Source organism: Meriones unguiculatus, chromosome X (assembly GCF_030254825.1).
Source record: "Meriones unguiculatus strain TT.TT164.6M chromosome X, Bangor_MerUng_6.1, whole genome shotgun sequence".
In the NCBI taxonomy this organism is placed as follows: domain Eukaryota; kingdom Metazoa; phylum Chordata; class Mammalia; order Rodentia; family Muridae; genus Meriones; species Meriones unguiculatus.
In genome coordinates, this window is record NC_083369.1 from 102,055,716 (window position 1) to 102,080,146 (window position 24,431).

General features: G+C 38.2%; 1 protein-coding gene across 7 annotated transcripts in view; it reads right to left on the reverse strand.

Annotated features, from left to right (window-relative positions):
- Positions 1-24,431, reverse strand: part of Atp11c (ATPase phospholipid transporting 11C) — a 223,876-nt gene that overhangs the window by 51,235 nt on the left and 148,210 nt on the right. For all 7 annotated transcript variants that reach the window (XM_060375287.1, XM_060375285.1, XM_060375286.1 and 4 more), the window contains 4 exons: positions 24,210-24,283; positions 22,710-22,813; positions 21,886-22,067; positions 2,205-2,468 (listed from right to left, as the gene is read on the reverse strand). In XM_060375287.1, coding sequence (XP_060231270.1) covers positions 2,205-2,468; positions 21,886-22,067; positions 22,710-22,813; positions 24,210-24,283 — 624 coding nt within the window. The remainder of the gene's footprint in view (positions 1-2,204; positions 2,469-21,885; positions 22,068-22,709; positions 22,814-24,209; positions 24,284-24,431) is intronic.

Sequence of the window (24,431 nt, forward strand, 5' to 3'; positions counted from 1 at the left end):
GGTCCACATACATGGAAGCAAGCCAGATCCTCAGCCTTAGCCAAATGTGGAATTGTTTGTGACAGAGAGCACTCACCATCGGGAAGGTGGAAGGCGGAAACCAGCTCCATCTTTAAGGCATAGCATTCCGCAGCTCTCTACAGTTCCCCCTTTTTGTTTTAGACGCATCAGGCAAGAGTAGAGGTCTGATCTCTGATATTAGAAATTCTTAAACAGCTGTATGATTTTGAGGAAGTTACTTTATCTTATTGAGCCTCAGTTTCTATTTATAATGAGAATCAAAATTGCCTGAGCTGTTAATAAAGCTTAAATGAGAAATATAATATAAAGCACTTAATAGTATTCCATTAGAAAATGAAATACAGAGCTGGAGAGGTGGTTCAGTGATAAAGACCACTTGATGTTCTTGCAGAGGATGTGAGTTCAGTTCCCAGCACCCATATCAGGCACCTTGACCTTCTTCTGACCTCCACGGACACAAGGCACACACAAAGCGTATAATATACAGACAAAACACTCCTACACATAAAATACAAATAAATACTTTTTAAAGGTTTATTTTATTCTTTATTACACTTGCATGGGTATTTGCACATGAGTGCAAGTACCCACAGAGGTCAAAAGAGGTCATCAGAGTCCCTATAACTTTAGTTATACATAAGTGAACTACCCAATGTAGGTGATGGAAAATTAACTTAGGTTCTCTGTTAGAGTAGTATTAACTCTTAACACTGCTTCATCTCTCCATCCCCACCCCGAAATAAATCTTGGGAGAAAAAAGGAGAAACAGTCTTTCCTATGGGAGGTCTCTGCAATGACAGCAGATATAACTGGTGGTATTCCAGAAGAGGAATTCAACTTACTTATGAGCTCACTAAATTCAGGCAATTAACTTGAACAATGAGAAGAATGAAGAATATCTTTCTTATTTCTGGGCACTGAGTTATTGTACATCAGAAGCTTAAGTTATTGTACATCAGAGACTCTTAAGCTCCATAAGCCTTTGTTCCTTTGCTAGTTGAAGACAGAATCAAAGTTTATTTGGTTCTTGCTAGAGTACTGAGGCACAAGAATTCACATGGAAAAATGGACTAAGATCTCAAAATTCATGGAAACAGTGATAGGACTGATGTTATTATATGCTCAGACTCTAAATATTTAGATATTTAGCTACATTAAAAGCTTTTTTAAGAACATGAAAATAACTACTTTTATAATCCAGAAATCTCACTATTGAGTTTATACAACGGGAAAAAGAATGTCAGATATTTGCACTCTAGTGTTCATTTCAGCACTATTCACAATAGCCCAGAGATGGAAATAACCTAATTATCTATCAACTAATGAATAGATGAAAACTGATACACACATAACATAAAATACTATTTAGTTACAAAAATGAAATTCTGTCATTTGCAACTACATAGATGAACTGAGCTCATTATACTATGTGCAATAAGAAGATGAAATAATCCAGGCATAAAAAAACAATGTGTATGATTTTATTCATAAGAATCTCAGTGCACTGATCTCATGGAAGTTGAGAATACATGAGTGGTTACCAAAGGCTGGGAGAGTATGTGAATAGAAGGACAGTGAAATGCTGATCAAAGAATATTTAGTAATATTTAGACAGGATGAAAAATTTTAGTATATTACCTGCACAGTGTGGTAACTATAGGCAACATTAATTGTCATAAATTTTAAAATGTTAGAAGAAATGATTCTGGAAGTTTTTACTGTAAAGAAAAGTGCTTTGGGACAATGTTGTTTAGCTACAACTTAAACATTATACTCTGTATGTATCAAAATATCACATGAACGTATTAGTATGTACAATTTATGTTTTGGTACATGTTAATTATAAATTCATCTTTAAAAAACTGAGATCTGGGGATAACTCAGTGATAGAGAGCTTGCCTATTATATATGAGGTTCTAGGTTCAATTTACAGAACTGCCAAAAAAATTCCGAGCTTTCACATCAAATTTTAAGAAATATAATTGTCTTTTACATTAAGAGAGATATAAAGTGACAAATGATCTCAAATTAACCAAGCTCTCAGGGAAGATTTAGCTTATAAGGATAAAACATAACATCTACAGAAAATGATAAATTATACTAAATAGAACCTTCTATAAAAGCATCTGTTATTTACATTTGTATCAATGTATAAACATAAGACAATAGATGTACTTTCTTACCTTTTAAGGATTCTAGTGCTTTTAGGAAATTCATGCAACAACTTCTTACGATATTCTATTAAGAGTTCATGTAATCGATCTTCTTTCCTTTCACTTTCTTCAATGGTTTTTGTGGTCAGTTCCAAGAGCTCAGTATTGGTTTGGAAGAGGCGACAGGCATAGCAGGTGGATTTTGCTGTTTCCATCTTGTCCCCAGTAAGCACCCAGACTTTCAAGCCAGCTGCATGTAGAGCTTCAATGGTTTCTGCAGCTTGATCTTGTAGCCTAAAAGCACAAAGTAACCTTGTTAAGCTCTAAAATTCATGACAGAAGAAGGCCTATTGAAACTAGCATTCTTACAGCTCACTAGCAATGCAATTCTTAAAATCCTGATTCCTTATTACAGTTATGTTGTCCCTCGCTTTTCTAACTAAGGTGAATTTCAAACAATGAAGTTCAGGAAAAGAACTAAAAAATAGAAGCCACCATGGAAAAACAGTAATCCAAATTCAAACAGATGAAGGAAATGGTACAAGGCATGAAAACAGAATTAGAATCAATAAAGAAAACACAAACAGAGAAAACCCTGGAGCTGTAGAACTTGGAGTAAAGATCAGGAACCACAAAGGTAAGCATCACCAACAGATTACAAGAGATGGAAGATAGAATCTCAGGCGCTGAAGATACAACTGCACAAATTGATACATCTCTCTGAAAGTAAAAGTAAAATCAAAAAACGTTCAAAACACAAAGCATCCAAGAAATCAAAGACACCAGGAAAAGACAAAATATAAGAATAGGAATAGACAAAAAAGAAGATTCCTGTGGCAGGACTAGCCACAGGATTATCAACATGGATTGCTGCAGCCATGAATCATCTGAAGGAATGGGCGGGCATGGGAGTGTTAGCAGGCCTTCTGGTGTTGGCCTCCTTGGTTTGCCTGTGGTATATATGCAAGATTAGAGTCTCACAACACTGTGATGCAGCCATGATCATTCAGGCCTTTACAGCCATTGAAGCAGGACATTCTCCCCAAGCATGGTTGGATACCATAAAAAGCTAAAATGATACGCTCAGGATGCGAGGCTAAGCACTGCACTCAGGGTCAGCCGCTTTGGACCCAGAGAAGAGCATGTCTGATTGCATGCGGGTTGATGCCCCAGGTCCCGCCTCTGAGAAAAAGGTATTGGACGGGTCTGATGCTCTTTGGGTGGATGACACCTAAATGAACATTTGTACAAAGTCCCAATTTATTTCTAATATCAGAGATCAGACCTCTACTCTTGCCTGATGCGTCTAAAACAAAAAGGGGGAACTGTAGAGAGCTGCGGAATGCTATGCCTTAAAGATGGAGCTGGTTTCCGCCTTCCACCTTCCCGATGGTGAGTGCTCTCTGTCACGAACAACTCCACATTTGGCTAAGGCCGAGGATCTGGCTTGCTTCCATGTATGTGGACCTATCTGCATTGCCCCCGTGGCACGCCTGGGTTGGCTACCCAGAGGCTATTTAAGCTGTGGGCTGGCTTTCCCCGGGGTCCGAGGATTGTTCAATGTTCCTGAATAAACTGCATTGAAAAAAAAAAAATAAAAAAAAAAAATAAAAAAAAAAAAAAAAAAAAAAAAAAAAAAAAAAAAAGAAGATTCCAGGATCCAAGGTCCAGAAAATATTTTCAGGAAAATCATAGAAGAAAATTTTCCCAACTTAAAAAGATGTCCGTTGACATACAAGAGATCTACAGAACATCAAATAGATTAGACCAGAAAAGAATCTCCTCACGCCAAATAACACTCAGAACACAAAATCTATAGAACAAAGAAAAAATATTAAAAGCACTTACAATACTTTTAAAAAGCCAAGTAACATATAAAGGTAGACCTATGAGAATTACACCCAGACTTCTCAACAGGAACTATGAAAGCCAGAAGGGCCTTGGCAGATGTCATGGAGACAATAAAAGACCACAGATACCAACCCAAGACTACTATACTCAGCAAAGCTTTCAATCAACATATAGAGAAAACAAAATATTCCATGACAAAACTAAACTTAAACAATATCAACCGAGCCCTACAGAAGATACTAGAAGGAAAACTCAAATCCAACGGTATAAACTACAACCAAGAAAACACAAGATATATATAATATCACAACAAAAAAATTTAAAAGAAAATAAGCACAGATACACAGGAATACCACCAACTCTACAGTAAAAAGAACTAACATTCATTGCTCACTATTATCTATCAACATCAACAGACTCGACTATTCAATAAAAAGGACAGACTAACACTATGGTTTCAGAAACAGGATCCAACATTCTGCTACATCCAAGAAATACACTGCAACAAAGATAAACACAACCTCAGAGTAAAGGGCTGGAAAACTAGCTGGGATAGCTATCCTAATATCTAATAAAACAGACTTTCAAACAAAATTAATAAAAAAAGATGAGGAGGGAAACCTCATTCTCATCAAAGGAAAAATCTACTATGAGGACATCACAATCCTGAACATCTATGTCAAATCCAAGAACATATAAACAATATCATCCACCATGACCAAGTAGGCTTCATTCCAGGCATGCAGGGGTGGTCCAATATACGGAAAATCCATCAATGTAATCCACCATATAAACAAACTAAAGGAGAAAAACCACATGATCCTATCCTTTGATGCCGAAAAAGCATTTGACAAAATAGAACATTCATTCATGTTTAAAGTCTTGGAGAGATCATAAATACAAGGCATTTACCTAAACATGTAAAGACAATATACAGCAAGCCAATAGCCAACATCAAACTATATGGAGAGAAAGTTAACCAATCCCACTGAAATCAGGGAAAAGGCAAGGCTGCCCACTCTCTCCATATCTCTGCAACATAGTTCCTGAAGTCTTGGCTGGAGCAATAAGACAACTAAAGGAGATCAAAATGATATAAATTGGAAAGGAAGAAATTAAAGTATCACTGTTCGCAGATGATATGATAGTATACATGAGTGACTCCAAATAGTCAACCAGAGAACTCCTTCAGATGATGAACAACTTGAGAAAAGTAGTTGGGTATAAAATAAATTAAAAAAAAATCATAGCCATCCTGTATATGAAAGTCAAAAGGGTTGAGATAGAAATTAGGAAAACTACACACTTCATAGTATCAAAAAGGAGGAAATCATGAAAAAGCAATCAAAAAGGAGGAAATCATGAAATTTGCAGGCAAATGGAGGGATCTAGAAAAGATCATTCTGAGTGAAATATCCCAGAAGGAGAAAGACAAACATGGGATGTACTCACTTATATAGACCTATAAGATATGATAAACATAATGAAATCTATACACCTAAAAAAGATAATCAATTGAGCGGACATGGGGTAAGATGATCAATCCTCATTTAGAAAGACAGATGGGATGTGCATTGAATGTATGACAGGAGTCTACTGAGCGCATCTGAAAGACTCTAACTAGCAGTGTTTTCAAAGCAAAGACTCATGACCAAACATTTGGCAGAGTACAGGGAATCATAAGAAAGAAGGAGTGTTAGTCTGATGGGGAAAGGATAGGAGCTCCACAAGGACCAAATATATCTGGGCACAGGGTCTTTTCTGAGACTGACATTCAACCAAGGACCATGTATGGATATAACCTAGAACCTCCACTCAGATGTAGCCTGTGGTAGCTCAGTAACCAATTGGTTTCCCAAAGTGAGGGGAACAGGGACTATTTCTAACAGGAACTCAATGACTGGCTCTTTGGTCTCCCCACCCCCGAAGGGAGGAGCAGTCCTGTTAGGCCACAGAGGAGGGCTTTGTAGCCAGTCCTGAAGATACCTGATAAAACAGGATCAATGAATGGGGAGGTGGTCCCCCCTATCAGTGGACTTGGAAAGGGGCACAGTGGAGATGAGGGAGGGAGGGAGGGAGGGACTAGGAGGGAATGAGGAATCGGGACACGGCTGGGATACAGAGTTAATAAAATGTAACTGATAAAAAAAATAAAAAATAAAAAATAAAAAAAAAAAGAAATTAGGAAAACTACACACTTCATAGTATCCAAAAATAACATAAAGTACTTTGGTGTAACTTTAACCAAGCAAGTAAAAGACCTGTTTGGAAAAACTTCAAGTCTCTAAAGAAAGAAATTGAAGAAGGTATCAGAAGATGGAACGATCTCCCATGCCCATGGATTGGTAGAACTGACATAGTGAAAATGGCTATCCAACCAAAAGCAATCTACAGATTCAATGCAATACCCATCAACATACCAACACAATTCTTTACAGACCTTGAAGAAAAATTCTCAATTTCATATGGAAAAACAAAAAAACCAGAATTGTTAAAATAATCCTATACAAAAACAGATCTTCTGGAGGTATCTCCATCCTTGATATCAAGTTGTACTACAGGGCAATAGTAACAAAAACTGCATGGTACTGGCATAGAAACAGAATGGTGGACAAATGGAATGGAATAGAAGACCCAGAAATAAACCCACACACTGACTGATACTTGATTTTTGACAAAGAACCCGAAACGACACAATGGAAAAAAGACAGCATCTGCAACAAATTGTGCTGTCCTACCTGGATGTCTACATGCATAAAAATGCAAATAGATCCATATTTATCACCCTGCACGAAACTAAAGTCCAAGTGGATCAAAGACGTCAATATAAAACCAGACACACTAAATCAGTTAGAACAAAAAGAAGGAAAGAACCTTGAACTCATTGGCACAGAAGACAACTTCCTGAACAGAACACCAACAGCACAGGATCTAAGATCAACAATCAATAAACGGGACCTCATAAACTGAAAAGCTTATGTAAAGCAAAAGACACTGTCATCAGAAAAAAAAAACAAAAACAAAAAAAAAACAAAAAAAAAACGACAGCCTAGATACAGACTGGAAAAGGATCTATACCAACCCTATATCTGACAGAGGGATAATATCCAGAATATATAAAGAACTGAAGAAGTTAAAAAGCAACAAATTAATTAACCCATATAAAAAATGGGGTACAGATTTAAACAGATAATTCTCTTTAGAGGAATATAGAGTGGCAGAGAAATACTGAAAGAAATGCTTAATGTCCTTAGTGATCAGGGAAATGGAAATCAAAACAACCCTGATATCTCACCTGACAGCCATCATAAAGGCTAAAATAAAAAACGCAAGAGACAACACATGCTGGAGAGACTGTAGAGAAAGGGGAACCCATTACTGGTAGGAATGGAAACTTGTACAATCACGTTGAAAATCAATCTGGCATTTTCTCAGACAATTAGGAATGGTGCTACCTCAAGATCCAGTTTTACCACTCCTAGGCATATATCCAAAAGATGCTCAAATATACAACAAGGACATTTTTTGCTCAAACCTGATCGTACCAGCTTTATTCATAATAGCCAGAAATTGGAAACAAGCCAGATTTCCCTTAACTGAAGAATGCATACAGAATTTGTGGTACATTTACACAATGGAATACTATCCAGCAATTAAAAACAAGGAAATCAAGAAATTTCAGGCAAATGGTGGGAACTAGAAAAGATCATTCCTAGTGAGGTTATCCCAGAAGCAGAAAGACACACATGTTATATACTTACTTATAAGTGGATTTTAGACATATAATATAGGCTAAACACACTAAAATCTGTACACCTAAAGAAGCTAAGCAAAAAGGAGGACCCTGGATAAGGCGATCAATCCCCACTTAGAAAGTCAAATGGGATGGACCTCGGAAGAGAGAGAAAACAGGGAAAAGGACAGGAGACTATCACAGAGGACCTCTAAAAGACTCTACCCAGCAGGGTGTCAAAGCAGATGCTGAGACTCATAGCCCACCTTTGGGCAGAGTGCAAGGAACCATATGAAAGAAAAGGATGAGATAGAAAGACCTGGAGGGGACAGGAGCACTACAAGGAGAGCAACAGAACCAAAAAAATCTGGGTAGAGGGGTCTTTTCTGAGACTGATACTCCAACCAAGGACCATACATGGAGATAACCTAAAATCTCTGCTAAGATATAACCGATGCAGTCTCAGTCTCCAAATGTGTTTCCTAGTAATGGGAACAGGGACTGTCTTGGATATGAACTCAGTTGCTGGCTCTTTGATTACCTTCCCCTGAGTGGGGAAGCAGCCTTACCTGGCCACAGAGGAAGACAATGCAGCCAGTCCTGATGAGACCTGATAGGCTAGGGTCAGATGGAAGGGGAGGAGGACCTCTCCTATCAGTAGACTTGGGGAGCAAAAAAGGAGGAGCTGAGAGAAGGAGGGTAGGATTGGGAGGGGATGAAGGAGGGGTTACAGCTGGGATACACAGTGAACAAAATGTAATTATTTATAAATAGATAAACAGAAAACAACAAAGTTCAGAAAATTTCATATCTCTTGAGATAATTGGTAACCAGTGGTAGAATAAGAATTAAAACTCAAAGGGTGATCCCAGCGGCGCTGGGAGGGCACTCTTTATAACCAGCAGCAGAGCAGGATCTGCACAGTGATCAACAAATGGTACTCTGGGGCCGAAAACACCAGCGATTGTGCTTCCCAGGGGAGATGAAACCCCACAGTGTGGGATTCAAGCAGCTTCAACTCACCCAGCTAAACTGTGGAAGACATCAGGTTCCACCAGGAGCTCAGTAGACAGCTCAGAGCCACACGCCACCAGCACACTCTGATGACTGTCCCAGACTAAACTGTGTGCCCCATAACATCAGATACTGAGATTTCCAGTTGAGAGAAAACCCCACGGTGCAGTAAGTGATCAGGAAAGACCCAGAGTCTGGGATGCTCCCAGAAGCCAGGCCAGAGCTGGGCACACAGGCGCCAGGACAGAGTCATGTCTGTGCATCTCACTTGCTACCCCAGATAGAACTGTGGGCCCCAGGGCATCAGAGACTGAGTTTCTCTGTTGGGTGGAAACTCACAGTGAGGGGAACGGCAGGTTTGACCTCAGAGCACTCAGCCGACCCGCCCGCTGCCCCCCAACAAAAGTTCTTAGGAAAAGTTACTCTGCAGAAGCCCAGGAACCCAATTGCCAGCAAGGCGGAGTCACGTGCCTATGCCTGCATGTTCTACTAGCCATCCCAGAAAGAACTGTGGTCCCCAAAGCACAGTCTGGGTGTCCCTGTCGGGAGGAAACCTCACAAAGCAGAAAACTTTAGGTCCAATGCTCTGGACACCGAGCTCCAGTAGACTTTCTGGGTTCACGCAGGCTCTAGGCTCTACTGTAGGCATGAGTGCCAGGCTTACCTGCCATTGATTACTGCTGGGGCACAGAGGCACACAGCTGCAACCTCAGACCTACAAAAGTCTGAGAGCCATTAGAGAAACCCTCAGATACTGCTCCAAGATAAGACCAGTTATCCCTAGCTAAATCGACAAAACTGCAGTACTCCGTGGTTCTTCAAGAGGGCTGTGCCTCTTTATTTATTTTATCTTAAGCAAATAAAGCTTAAAAGCAGCAACTGCAGATCACTAAATTCAGAGCAAGAAACCCAGCAGCAGGAAAGCCATCTCCAGGACTTCAACTGATGAGAGGAGAGCCTTTGTGAACACCACAGTTACTACACAGGTCCATATGCCTGAGGGGAACAGTGACAATTCCTGAGAAGCAACACTATTCAGTTGACCATACCCAAAAAGCTGAGAAGATCTCCTTCAGAACCCTGCCAAGGGGATTCTCCCCACCCCAGGACCCAGCAGACACTAGAAATTAATAGACAACACCTGAGACAGCCAGATGGGTAGAGACCAGCATAAAAGTACGATCAACAAAAGGCAAAGCAATATAGCATCCCCCAAACCCAGTTATCCAGGGGCAAGTAGCCCTGGACACCCAAACATAATTGAAATTCAAGAAGATGCCTTACATCTATGCTTATGAAGAGGTTAATAGATGAACCAAATAAAATGTGTAAAGAATTAGAGGAAGATATAGTAAAACAGATTATGGACATCCATAAAGAAATACAGGAAGATGCAGTCAAACAGTTTGTGGCTTTCAGAGAGGAAATGATTAAATCACTGAAAGAAACAAAAGAAACAGAGGAATGTTCAAACAAACAGGTGAAGGAATTGGAAGAAACACAGGAAAATACAGTCAGACAGGTGAAGGAAACCAACAAAATAGTTCAAGATCTGAAGATAGAATTGGAAAAATTAAAGAAAACACAAACAGAGGAAATCATGGAGAAAGAGAACCTAAGAAAGAAAATAGGAACTACAGAGGTAAGCATAACCAACATAGTATAAGAGATGGAAGAAATAATCTCAAGTGTGGAAAATACAATGGAAGAAATCGATGTATCCATCAAAGAAAATGTTAAATCCAAAAAATTCAGGACATAACCTATCCAAGAAATCCAACACAACATAAAAACAAACAAACAAACAAAAAAAAAACATAACTAAGAATAATAGGAATAGAGGAAAAAGAAGAATCCCTCCTCCAAGGCCCAGAAAATATTTTCAACAAAATCATAGAAGAAAATTTCCTCAACTTAAAGGAGAGGCCAATAAACATACAAGAAGCCTACAGAACACCTAACAAATTAGACCAGAAAAGAAAATCCTCCCACCACATAACAATCAAAACAGTAAGTATATGGAGCAAAGAAAAAACACTAAAAACTGCAAGGGAAAAAGTCCAAGTAACACATAATAGCAAAACAATCAGAATCACACCTGACATCTTAACAGAAACTATGAAAGCCAGAGGGGCGTAGACAATATCATGCAGACCCTAAGAGAACACAGATGTCAGCCTAGGCTACTCTCGTTTCTCATAGATGGAGAAAAACAGATATTCAATGACAAAAACAAATTTCAACAATACCTACACACAAATCCAGCGTTATAGAAGATACTAGAAGGAAAAATACAACCCAAGAAAACTAACTACTTTCAGGAAAACACAGGAAATAAATAACCTCACTACAGCAAAACTAAAAGTAGCCAAGCACACAAACATACTACCAAAGCCAACATCAAAATCAATGGATCTAACAGCCACTGGTCATTAATCTCTCTCAACATCAATGTACTCAATTCTCCAATAAAAAGATACAGACTAAGAGAATGGATGCGTAAACAAGACCCAACATTTTGCTGCATATAAAAAAAAAAAAAAAAAAAAAAAAAAACGACCACAACTAAGTCACAAAGATAGACATTACCTGAGAGTAAAGGACTGGAACACGGTTTTCCAAGCAAATGGATGCAGGAAGATATCACAATCGTGAACATCTATGTCCAAAATACAAGGGCATCCACATTTGTGAAAGAAACATTAATAAAACTTAAACCACACATAGATCCCCACACATTAATAGTGGAAGACTTCAATACTCCACTCTCAGCAAAGGATAGGTCAACAAAACAGAAATTAAACAAAGAAACAATAACTCTAACAGAGATCATGAATCAAATGGACCTAACAGATATCTACAGAACATTTACCCAAACACAAAAGAGTTTACCTTCTTCTCAGCACCTCATGGAACCTTCTCCAAAACAGACCATATAGTTGGTCACAAAGCAAGGCTCAACAGATTCAAAAAGATTGAAATAATCCCTTGTATCCTATCTGATCACCATGGACAAAAGCTGGTCCTCAACAACAGAAATAGCAAAAAGCCTACATACACGGAAACTGAACAATCTGCTACTAAATGACAGCTGGGTCAGAAAAGAAATAAAAAAGAAATTAAAGTTTTCCTAGAATGCAATGAAAACGAAGGCACAGCATACCCAAACTTATGGGACACAGTGAAAGTAGTGCTAACAGAAAGTTCAACCCACTAAGTGCCTTGAAGAAGAAATTCGAAACATCTCATTCAAGCAAGTTAATGGCTCACATAAAAGCCCTAGAAAGAAAAAGAAGCAGACACACCAAAGTGGAATAGACGACTGGAAATAATCAAAGTCAGGGCTGAAAACAATAAATTAGAAACAAATAAAACAATTCAAAGAATCATTGCAACCAAGAGCTGGTTCTTTGAGAAAAGCAACAAGATAGACAAGCCCTTAAACTAAACTAATAAAAGGCTGAAAGACAATATCCAAATCAACAAATTCAGAAATGAAAAGGTAGACATAACAACATACACTGAGGAAATCCAATCATTAGGTCTTAGTTCAAAAGCCTATTTGCCACAAAATTTAAAAACCTAAATGAAATGGACAATTTTGTTGATTGATTCTACTTGCCAAAGCTGAATCAAGACCAGGTAAATCATTTATATAGTCCTATATCCCCTAAGGATACAGACACGGTCATCAAGTCTCCCATGGGAAAAAAAAAACAAAAGAGGGCCAGATGTGAAGTTTCAGCGCAGAATTCTACCAGACCTTCAAAGAAGAGCTAACACCAATACTCTGACAGAGGACTAATATCCAGTATATACAAAGAACTAAAGAAGCTGAAAAGCAGCAAAACCAAGTAATCCACTTAAAAAATGGGGAACAGAGCTAAACAGAATTCTCTGTAGAGGAATACCGAATGGCAGAGAAGCACTTAAAGAAATGCTCAACCTCACTAGCCATTAGGGAAATGCAAATCAAAACAACCCTGAGATTTCACCTTACACCCATGAGAATGGCCAAGATCAAAAACTCAAGTGACAACACATGCTGGAGAGGTTGTGGAGAAAGGGGAACCCTTCTCCACTGCTGGTGGGAATGTAAACTTATACAACCACTCTGGAAATCAATCTGGTGCTTTCTCAGACAACTAGGAATAGCGCTTCCTCAAGATTATCAATTCCATCAAATTATCAACACCATTGTTCACAGACATTGAAAAAAAGATTCTCAGCTTCATATGGAAAAACAAAAAAACCAGAATCTCCAAAATGATCCTGTACAACAATAGATCATCTGGAGGTATCTCCATCCCTGATTTCAAGCTGTACTACAGAGCAATAGTAATAAAAACTACATGGTATTGGCATAGAAACAGAAAGGATCAATGGAACTGAATAGCAGAGCAGGAAATAAACCCACACCTATAAATATTTGACTTTTGACAAAGAAGCCTTAAAACCATTCAATGGAAAAAAAGACAGCATCTTCAACTAATGGTGCTGATCTATCTGGTTATCTACATGCAGAAAAATGAAAATAGACCCATATTTATCACCTTGCAGAAAACTAAAGTCCAAGTGGATCAAAGACCTCAACATAAAACCAGATACTCTAAATCGGTTAGAAGAAAAAGTGCGGAACAGCCTAGAACTCATTGGCACAGGGGACTACTTCCTGAACAAAACACCAACAGCACAGGCTCTAAGAGCAACAATCAATAAATGGGACCTCATGAAACTGAAAAGCTTCTGTAAAGCAAAAGACACTGCCATCAGAACAAAACGACAGCCTACAGACTAGGACAGGATCTTCACCAACCTTTTACCTGACAGATGGCTAATATCCAAAATATATTCAGAACAAAAGAAGTTAAAAAGCAATAAGTCAAGTAATCCAGTTAAAAAATGGGGTACGGAGCTAAACAGAGAATTCTCTGTAGAGGAATATAGAATGGCAGAGAAACACTTAAAAAGTTGCTCAACATCATAGAGATGCAAATCAAAACGACCCTGAGACTTCACCTTACACCCATCAAAATTGCTAAACAACAACAACAACAACAACAACAAAAAACTCAAATGACAACACATGCTGGAGAGGTTGTGGAAAAAGGGGAACCCTCCTTCATTGCTGGTGGGAATATAAACTGGTACAATCACTTTGGAAATCAAACTGGAGCTTTCTCAGACAATTAGGAATAGTGCTTCTTCAAGACCCAGCTATACGACTCCTCAGGTACACAACAAGGACATTTGTTCCACCATGTTTGTCGCAGGTTTCTTTGTAATAGCCAGAACCTGGAAACAACCCAGATGCCCATCAACAGAGGAATGGATACAGAAATTGTGGTACTTTTACACAATGGAATACTACTCAGCAATTAAAAACGAGGAAATCATGAAATTTGCAGGCACATGGTAGCATCTAGAAAAGATCATTCTGAATGAGGTATCTCAGAAGGAGAAAGACACACATGGTATATACTCACTTATATAGACCTATAGGATATGATAAACATAATGTAATCTATACACCTAAAGAAGACAAACAAGAAAGCTGACACAGGGTAAGGTGATCAATCCTTACTTAGAAAGACAAATGGGATGGGCACTAGATGTAGGAGAAAACAAGTAACAGGACAGGAGCCTACCACAGAGGGCCTCTGAAAGACTCTACCTAGCAGTGTATCAAAGCAGATATTAGGACTCATAAACAAACATTTGGCAGAGTGTAGGGAATCATATGAAAGAAGGGGAGTTAGTATGACATGGAGAGGATAGGAGCTCCACAAGGACAAAATATATCTGGGCACAGGGGTCTTTTCTGAGACTTTTATTCCACCAAGGACCATGCATGGATATAGCATAGAACCTCTGCTCGGATGTAGCCCATGGTAGCTCAGTAACCAATTGGTTTTCCCTAGTAAGGGGAACAAGGACTATTTCTGACATGAACTCAATGGCAGGCTCTTTGACCTCCCCACCCCCCAAGGGAGGAGCAGTCCTGCTAGGCCACAAAGGAGGATTTTGCAGCCAGTCCTGAAGATATCTGATAAAACAGGGTCAGATGAAATGGGAGGAGGTCCTCCCCAATCAGTGGACTTGGAAAGGGACATTGAGGAGATGAGAGAGGGAGAGTGGGATTGGGAGAAAATGAGGGAGCAGGATACAGAGTTAATAAAATGCAACTAATAACAAAAATTAAAAAAAAATGTTCAACTTCCTTAGTCATCAGGGAAATGCAAACCCAAAACAACCCTGAGATTTCACTTTACACCCATCAGAATGGCTAAGATAAAAAACTCAAGTGACAACACATGCTGTAGAGTTTGTAGCAAGAAGAGAACCCTCCTTAATTGGTGGTGGGAATGTAAACTTGTACAACCACTTTGGAAATCAATCTGGAGCTTTCTTAGACAATTAGGAATAGTGCTTCCTCAAGATCCAGCTATACCACTCCTAGACATATATCCAAAATATGCTGTACTACACAATAAGTACATTTGCACAACCATGTTTGTTGCACCTTTATTCATAACAGTCAGAAGCTGGAAGCAACCCAGATGCCCCACAACTGAGGAATAGATACAGAAATTTTGGTACATCTATATAATGGAATATTACTCAGCAGTAAAAATCAAGGAAATCATGAAATTTGCAGGCAAATGCAGGGAACTGGAAAAAATAATCCTGAGTGAGGTATCTCAGAAGTAGAAAGACACAGGGTATGTACTCATTGATAAGTTGATATTAGACATATAATATAGGATAAGCCTACTAAAATCTGTACACCTAAAGAAACTAATTAAGAAGGAGGACTCTGGCTCAAATGCTCACCCCATTCAAAAAGACAAAGAGGATGGTCATCAGAAGAAGGAAAAAACAATGGACAGGACAGGAGCCTGCAACAGAGGGCCCCTGAAAAGCTCTACCCTGCAGGGTATCAAAGTAGAAGCTGAGATTTATTGTCAACCTTTGGGCAGAGTGCAGGGAATCTTATGAAAGAAGTGAGAAATAGTAAGGCCTAGAGAGAACGGAAGCTCCACAATGAGAGCAACAGAACCAAAAAATCAGAGCACATGTGTCTTTTCTGAGACTGATACTCCATCCAAGGACCATGCATAGAGATAACCTAGAACCCCTACCACAGATATAGCCCATGGCAGTTCACTGTCCAAGTGGGTACCCTAGTAAGGGGAACAGCGACTGTCTCTGACAGGAACTGATTGGCCCGCTCTTTGAACACCTCCCCCTGAGGCGGGAGTATCCTTACCAGGCCACAGAGGAAGACAATGCAACCACTCCTGATGGTACATGATAGACTAGGATCAGAAGGAAGGAGAGGAAGACCTCCCTTATCAGTGGACTTGGGGAGGGGCATGTGTGTAGAAGTCCGAGGGAGGGTGTGTTTGGGAGGGTAGGAGGGAGGGAGCAACAGGGGGGGATACAAAGTGAATAAGGTATAATTAATAAAAATTAAAATAAAAAATATTAAAAAAGAATTAAAGCTTTGAGAGAATGCTTACATTTTTTTGTGACTTAAGTATATTATTTTATGATGTATCTTACCACACATTTTTTCTTCTCCTTTGAGACAGACACTCAGTATATAACCTTGGTTGTCCTGGAATTCACTATGTAGACCAGGTAGGCCTCAGACTCATAGAGATGCCTGCCTCTACCTTCCAAGTGCTAGGAGTAAAGCGATGAGTTACCATGCATGGTGAACCATGCAAATTCGTACCATGTTTCTAAATGGAAATAGCTAAACCATTTTAATTAGATGTGGAGTATATCAGTAATTGTTTTATGTTTGTGAGGCTAGCCTTTAACAGCTGAGCCATCTCTCCAGCCTAATTTTTTTGAGTTTCTCATCTTTATTTCTTTTTTTTTCTTATTTAGTTTATTCACTGTATATCCTTATACGCCATTCACTCTTCCCTTCCCAGTCCCATCCTTTCTCCCTTCCTTCTTTCCCTCAGAAAAGGGGAGATCCCTTTCCCATCCACCACAGCTTATCAAGTTGCATCAGGACTGAATGTGTCTTCATACTCTGTGACCTGTCAAGGTAGTCCCACCAGTGGAAAGTGATCAAAAGCTAGCAACTGAGTCCCTGTCCGATATAGTCTCCACTTTCCGTAACCTGGGCCCTGGTTAATTGGCTCTGTTCTTTTTCTTAAGGAGCTCCTGTATCTTCCTCCCTTACTCTTTCCTACCACTATTCCTCAAGATTCCTCTATGCATTGATCAGTGTTTGGCTGTGAGTCTCGGTGTGTGTTTTGAGGCACTTCTGGGAAGAGTCTCTCAGCAGACAACTCTGTCAGGCTACTGTCTGCAAGCTTAGCAGAGTATCATTCATACTGTCAGGGGTTGGTACTCTGAAAGGGTGGGTCTTTGGTTAGGCCAGGCATCAGTTCAGCATTCCCTCAATCTCTGCTCTATCTTCTCTGCCTTTATCCCTGGATATTTCCTAGCCATGGTAAATTTTAGGTGAAAGTTTTTGTCCTTGGGGAAATGTTAAGATTTGGAAAGCTGCTAAGTGTTGTAGCTTGTCTTTAATCCCAAGACATGGAAGGTAGCTGCAAACAGATCTGTGTGAGTTTGAAGCTAACATGGTCTCTGTAGTATGTTCCAGGCAAGCCAGGGCTACAAACTTGAATTCTTGTCTCATAAAAATAAAAAATAAATAATTAAAAAACCCTATTATTTTCAATGAGAATTTAAGAATAATTCTGAAAGGTAAAAAATATATATAAATGACACATTTTTTTGTTTCTTTTGTACACCAAAATGTCAATGAAATTTAACAAAAACATTTTGTTAAGAGGGGGAAGGGAAAAGGGAGTCACAGGAAGTAAGATAGAATAATAAAAGCAGGGAATGATTAAAATATATCCATATATGGAGATGCCACAATGAAACTTAACTTTTTGTAATATATATTAATAAAATGTTCAGGAATGGACTGGAGAGATGGTTAGTGGTTAAAAGCACACATTAATCTTCCACGACCCTAGTTTCACTTTCAGCATATACATCAAGTGGTTCCCAACAGTCCACGGCTCTAGCTATAAGAGATTAGATATCTCTGTACTGCATGTTAGCCTCATTCTTCCCATTCCTCTTCCACACACACAGGCACACACACACACAGCAGGTATACACATACATGCACGTATGAAAAAAAAGAAAAAAAAAGCAACTGAAGATGGAAAGGTTTAAGTGAAGATTAAAATGAATAGGAAGGGAGAAGAAGATTGGGCAAGGGGTAAAAAGGGTATACTTACAAACTTGCTAGTGTGTAAGCTAAGTAATAAAATATAATTTAAGGAAAACATAGAAGTTCATTGAGAAATGGAGTCACTTGGTCTTCACACGTATTTGAGCGCTTAGGTTACACCACTTCAGTGTTTTATGTTTGTAAGGTTTTAAAAGTGATTTTTATAAATGAGTTTGAATAGTTGTGTAATGCTGCTTCTGCAAGCCATAGGTTATTAAATGAAAATCCAATTGCCAAATACCTCCCTGTACTGTACTATTCTATTCTATTCTATTTTTTTTCTATTCTATTATGTGTATGAGTTTTTCCTGTATGTGTCTGTGTACCACATGCATGCAGGGTCCAAGGAGGACAGAAAAGGACACTGGATTCCCTGGAACTGGAACCCAGGTCCTCTAAGAGAAGAATAGCCAGTGCTGTTAACTTCTGAGCCATCTCTCCAGCTCCCTCCTTATGAATGTTGACACCCTAGAGATTTCCCTGAAACTAAATTAGCTTTTGTCATGGCTCTTGGTTGCTCACCAGGACAAGAAGGTAAGACCCTATCACTCAAGATAGCAAACACAATGGTTGCAGGACAGAAAAATCAAGGCTAGAACAGAGTTACAACCATCTTCCCTGCTTGCTAGTGTTCAGTGTGTTTAGAGGTATTATGTAGGTTCCTGAAGAGAATAATTATCAGGTGTCTTATCTACCCATGAACTCTGAGTTACAATATCAACCTGCTAGGCTAGATTTAACTACTTGTGTTATATAGTGTGAATGTGATTGATAGAAGAAACCAACTGCTTTTTCAAAGTTATATTTGACAGGACAAGAGAGATGGCTTAATGATTAAAAAAACATTCACTACTCTTGCAGAGGACCCGTTTGATTCCCAGTGCCCACACGGTAGTCTTCAAAATGTGGCAACTCCAGTTCCTTAAGATCTGACAAACCCTTATGGCCTCTAAGGGTACTAACATGCATTTAGTGCACAGGCACACATGCAGGCAAAACACCCATATACATAAGATATGTAAATATCTGCTTTGATACAATGCTAGGTCGAGTCTTTATCTTAGGAAAGAAGAGGGAGATAGTAAGACCGGAGAGGACAGGAGCTCCACAAGCATAGCAACAGAGCCAAAATATCTGGGCACAGTGGTCTTTTCTGAGACTGATACTCCAACCAAGGACCATTCATGGATATAACCTAGAACCCCTGCTCAGATGTAGCACATGGCAGCTTAGTATCTAAGTGTGTACCCTAGTAAGGGGAACAGGGACTGTCTCTGACATGAAGTCAGTGGCTAGCTTTTTGACCGACCCCCCTCCCCAATGGGGGAGCAGCCTTGCCAGACCACAGAGCCACAGAGGACAATGCAACCCAGTTCTGATGAGACCAGATAAGCTAGGGTCAGATGGAAGGGGAGGAAGACCTCTCTTATCTGTGGACTTGGAGAGGGGCATAGGAAGAGATGAGGGAGGGAGGATGAGATTGGGAGGGGAGGAGGAAGGGGATTACAGCTGAGATACAAAGTGAATAAACTGTAATTAATATAAAAAATAAAAATGAATAAAGGTATACAAATATCTTTTGAAAAATATATTTGAGGCCCATTCCATGGGAGAAAACTCATGCCTTATACTGAAATGAGCCAAAAATCTGTAGCTGCTGAGGTCCTAGACCTTAAGAAGTAACCTACTGTTCTGTTTTGTTTTGTTTTGTTTACACTAACTGAAAATGGCATCAAATGGTCTTCTAAATATTTATGTTTATACCCATAGATTAGTGTTGCTCTCAACCTTAGTTAGAAAAGATTCTCTTTGTAGTGGGTGTTAGCTAATTAAGTGATTCATAACTGGTCAAAGTGATGAGAATAAGTGACATCTGACAGTTCAGACTTAAATCAAAAATTCATATTATCCCTCAAAGGTTTAGGAAACATCATGAAAGAGGGGGTAGGAAAGAAAGAATTTAAGGTCCAGAACAAGTGAGGAATGCTTTGAACCTTTTGAACTTGACATGGCAACTGCACTCATGAATTCATAGCAGATGTGGACTAGGCAACGATTCTATCATGGGAGGAGAAGGGGCTCATAGTTACTCTTTAGAAGAACTATTGGCAGTTAATGGATGCTGGGATAGGATAGTAATTTTCTTTAGTGGCACGGTCACCACTGACTTGTCTGTGCTCAGGTAATGACCATACTATTCATGCTTACATAAGCAATCTTAATTGAATTCAGGGGGTTGCAAAAAAAAAAATGGAGGAGGAAGAGGGAGGAGAGGAGAGAGGGAACTATGGGGAGGATACAAAGTAAATAAAGTGCAATTAACAAAAAAATTAAAATAAAAAAAATGAAAAAAATAAAAAAAAGAATAAAGCACAGTGGCCCACAATAAACTTTGTATATGATTCTAGGAAAAACAAACAAAAAATGATCAGAAAGGCAGATGGACAATAGGGGACCTTGTTGATAAGAAGTTCAATGGTAGCATGACTAAGATGAGAGAGGTAAATGACGATGAAGTAACGAAGTTACATTATATACATGTATAAAAACATAAAAGGCTAATAAACAAATAGTAACTATAAAATGAAAACTTTAATACTTTTAATTGGTTGAATATGTCTATAACTTCTTTGAGTAATTAAAAATTTCATTAATTTATTGTATGTATATTGGTGTTTTTTTCTGCATCTATATTTGTACACCACATGTATGCTTGGTGCTAAAGAATGGGAGAAGAATGCATCAGATTCCTCAAGGGTGGAGATACAGATGATTGTGGATACCATGGGGATACTGAGACTTGATCCCAGGTTCTCTGGAAGAACAACTAATACACTAAACCAAAGATCCATCTCTCTAGTCCCTTTCTCTTAATTTACAACTCTTTGAGAATTTTAAAATATTTAAAAATTAAACCATTATTCAAGCAAATCACTGACCATGTCCTACAACAATGTCTGGAAGAGTTCAGGTTAAATATTTAAGTCTTATTTTAATCTTATTTTAAAGGACTAAAAATATATATTCAGACTTGGGGAAGCAGGTTAGATTAAATTTTTGTGTTGTTTACTGTGAATTTCTTTTCCACTCATTTACTGAAATCTTAACCATTCTTCTAGGAAGCAGTTCACATACAATCCTGTCTTGCATACTGTAAGGCTGTTTCATAAATGTTACATATCAAATAGATGATTTAGTAAATAGTCAAAAGATCATTATTGATAATGGATTCATTTTTTTCTAAGATACGTGTATTTGATTTAAAACTATTTATAGGTTTCAAAATCTACTATATTTTCCATACTTGGTAAAATAAACCAATCTTTAGGTTTTCTTAGATGACAATGCTAAATGATATATTTCAAAATATGTGAATAAATTACTAACCTGGGGCAAATCTAAAATAACAAGAGTGAACCTTAACAAAGATAATACCAATAAAGACGCTAATGTGGACTGAGAAAAGCTTAGGACGAGACAAAGAACTACAGGTAATTAAGGAATGATGACGAAGGGAAGAGAAATAGTCTTCCCAAGGGAAGTACACACCAGTTGGTTATACAATACTAAATGATCAGCCCTGAAAATAAACATATAATTAACATTATAGAGACTTAGCAAGCATTTATATATTGAGGACACAAACACACACACACACACACACACACACACACACACACACACACACACAGAGCCAATTAAAGGAAAAGAGGCTATGAATGTGAAAGAGCACAAAGTGGGATTGAACACGGGAGGTTTTAGAGAAAGGAAAGGGAAGGAAGAAATGACATAAATATATTATAATCTCAAAAAATTAAACAAGAGTATTTAGTTACTTGTCTTCCACAGCAGTGGCTCCAATTAAATTCATGTTTGTCTCAATCTCATCAAAAACCTTTTCCAGTTTTTCTTCTCTATCTTGCAGGGCCATTTTTGCTTCTATCAGTTGTGCATTAATTCTTTCAAAATCATCTGGAGCAATTTTTTTGAAGGCTACACAGAGAGTCCGATACCCATCCTAGAAGCAAAGCAGAGGGTCTATAGTTACCTCTTTAACAGCTGAAAGAATGTCATACTCTTTAAAAGATGTATTTTAAATTAAGTGTTAGGTGTATATTAGTATATGTCTGTGCATGGTTATGTTCACACCAGTGTAAGTGACTATGGAGGCCAGATTCATGAGATCTCTTGGAGTTAGAGTTACAGGCAGAGTTATGAGCTATCCAACATAGGTCCTGAGGAAAAAACTCAGGTCTTCCGTAAGATGAGTGCATGCTCTTTAACTACTGAGCCATCTCCTTAGTCCCAGTTATATTCTTGAAATGCAATTGCTTTACCTATCTGTACAAAATAAATTCTGACACATTTATTTTTTTTAAATGAACAGAAAAAAACCCCTAAAAAGTTAGCATTTAGTTAAGTTCAAAATAACTAATAGCTAGTTTGAAAATATCCTTGAAACATCTTCACCAAGTACTAGTTCTGACCACAATATTGGTTTAGGGTAATAATTTATTTTAAAGAATATGGGACTATAACAAAATCTCCAAGTATAGAATAAACAAAATTAACTTCACCATCTATTTAAAAACCACAATCATCTCCAAGTTATCTCCAGCATGTCTCCATTTACTTATTGAAGGGAGGGGCATAGGCTCACCATTGCATTATGTTCCACATGGGTTTTGGTTAATTCAATTTCACGGTTATGCACCCTGGGAAAAACGGATGAATCTGCTCCTTTACAAAAAAGTAGTATATCTCCTAAAATAAAGAACCAAAGTAGTCAACTTAGAATTTGAAGACTGCTAACAGGATTTTAAGAAGAGGTAACTCTGTTAAGATAGACTCTCTCAGGCAGCTGCTATATATTTTGAATCTCTCTTCTGACGTTCAGCCAAATAGAATGAACTATCTAGACCTTTAGTTTGTCAGAAGAACAATCACCACCTCTCCAGAACATTACAGACACAATAAATAAACCAGAAACTACTACATGGCCCCCTGCTATAGTCCTTCCCAATAAATCATGGAGTACTAACTAGGCTGTGTACTCCAGTTGACTTATCTTTCCAAATGTAGCCAGTCATGACCTAAAGCCAGGAACCAAATTCAAGCTTCAACAGCCTAAATTCACTTTGAATAAATTAGAAGAACACTTGCTAAATGGGCTATATTGGGAACTTAAAAATACCTCTGTAGAATGCTTATATTAACGTTTTAGGTCATGCACTGTTGAACATTAAAAGAGACATTATCCTTATGAGGCAAGTAGCTCTGCTCAACAAATTAAAAAATAAAGTTTTGGGACCAATGACCTTTGCATGTCATTTTGTCAGATATTTCACCATTTGCAGAAGAATATAGATTTAGATGTGCACACATAAAAGCAGTAAGTATTTAAATGCTAAATGTTTTATTTCTGGTCATATACGGAAGTCTGTTTAAAACCCATAAACAATTTTCATGGTTATATACTAAAACAAATCTCATGACTATGCAGTCATCTCAGAAAGTACGAGTAAAGTACATCATATTTCTCCAAGCATTTTCTACATTCTTATATTCTCATTAAAGAATTTGCAGCCAATTTAATACTAAAGTAAATCAAGGATATTTTGAAAATAAACCCCTTGGCCAAAAGAAAAACAAAAATCTACAAGTGCACACATATACCTACATCTGAGAGTTTGTGAATAAAGTAGTAGTGATCTCCCATGGGTCTTTCAGAATCTGAATTTTGAAAAGAAGGCAAACTACCATAGTGCCTTCCAAAAACATTGAGGAACCTAGAGGTAATGGCACTCATTTATCTGAAAAGGCAAGTATTATTCTTTCAGAGTCCTTAGGTCTGGAATGAAAAGAGAATGTCTTGTCCTAGAAACTCGGGTTAATCATATATCTCTACTTTACTTGCTCCCAAAGAGTGTAAAGAAAAAGAATAAGAGAAGTCAGACTAGGATAGAAAATCAGCAACTCTCTGAACACTAGGCTTCTAATAATTGGTAATTCCAGATCATTATGTGATACAGAGACCCCATTTCAGTAAAGTTTGCAAGACTAATTAATCCTATATGACACAAAATACTTCTTTCCTCAAAATGTTTATAAGCAAACCTTACAAGTAGAAAAAGATAAGTCAAATTTTAAAGATGCATACCTGTTTGGGTCTTTACAATAACACTCATACGTCGGCGGACAGCATCAAAATTTAAGGTGTGGAGAAGCTCATACCTTCAGAAAAGGAAAGATGAAAAAGTGAAATACCTCAACTAAACTGAAATAAGAAAGAGCACATGACTGAAACATCTTAATGAACACAAAACAAAACCTTTCTCTCTGGATGTAGATAGCTAGTTTTGTGTATAACAGGTACTTTCCT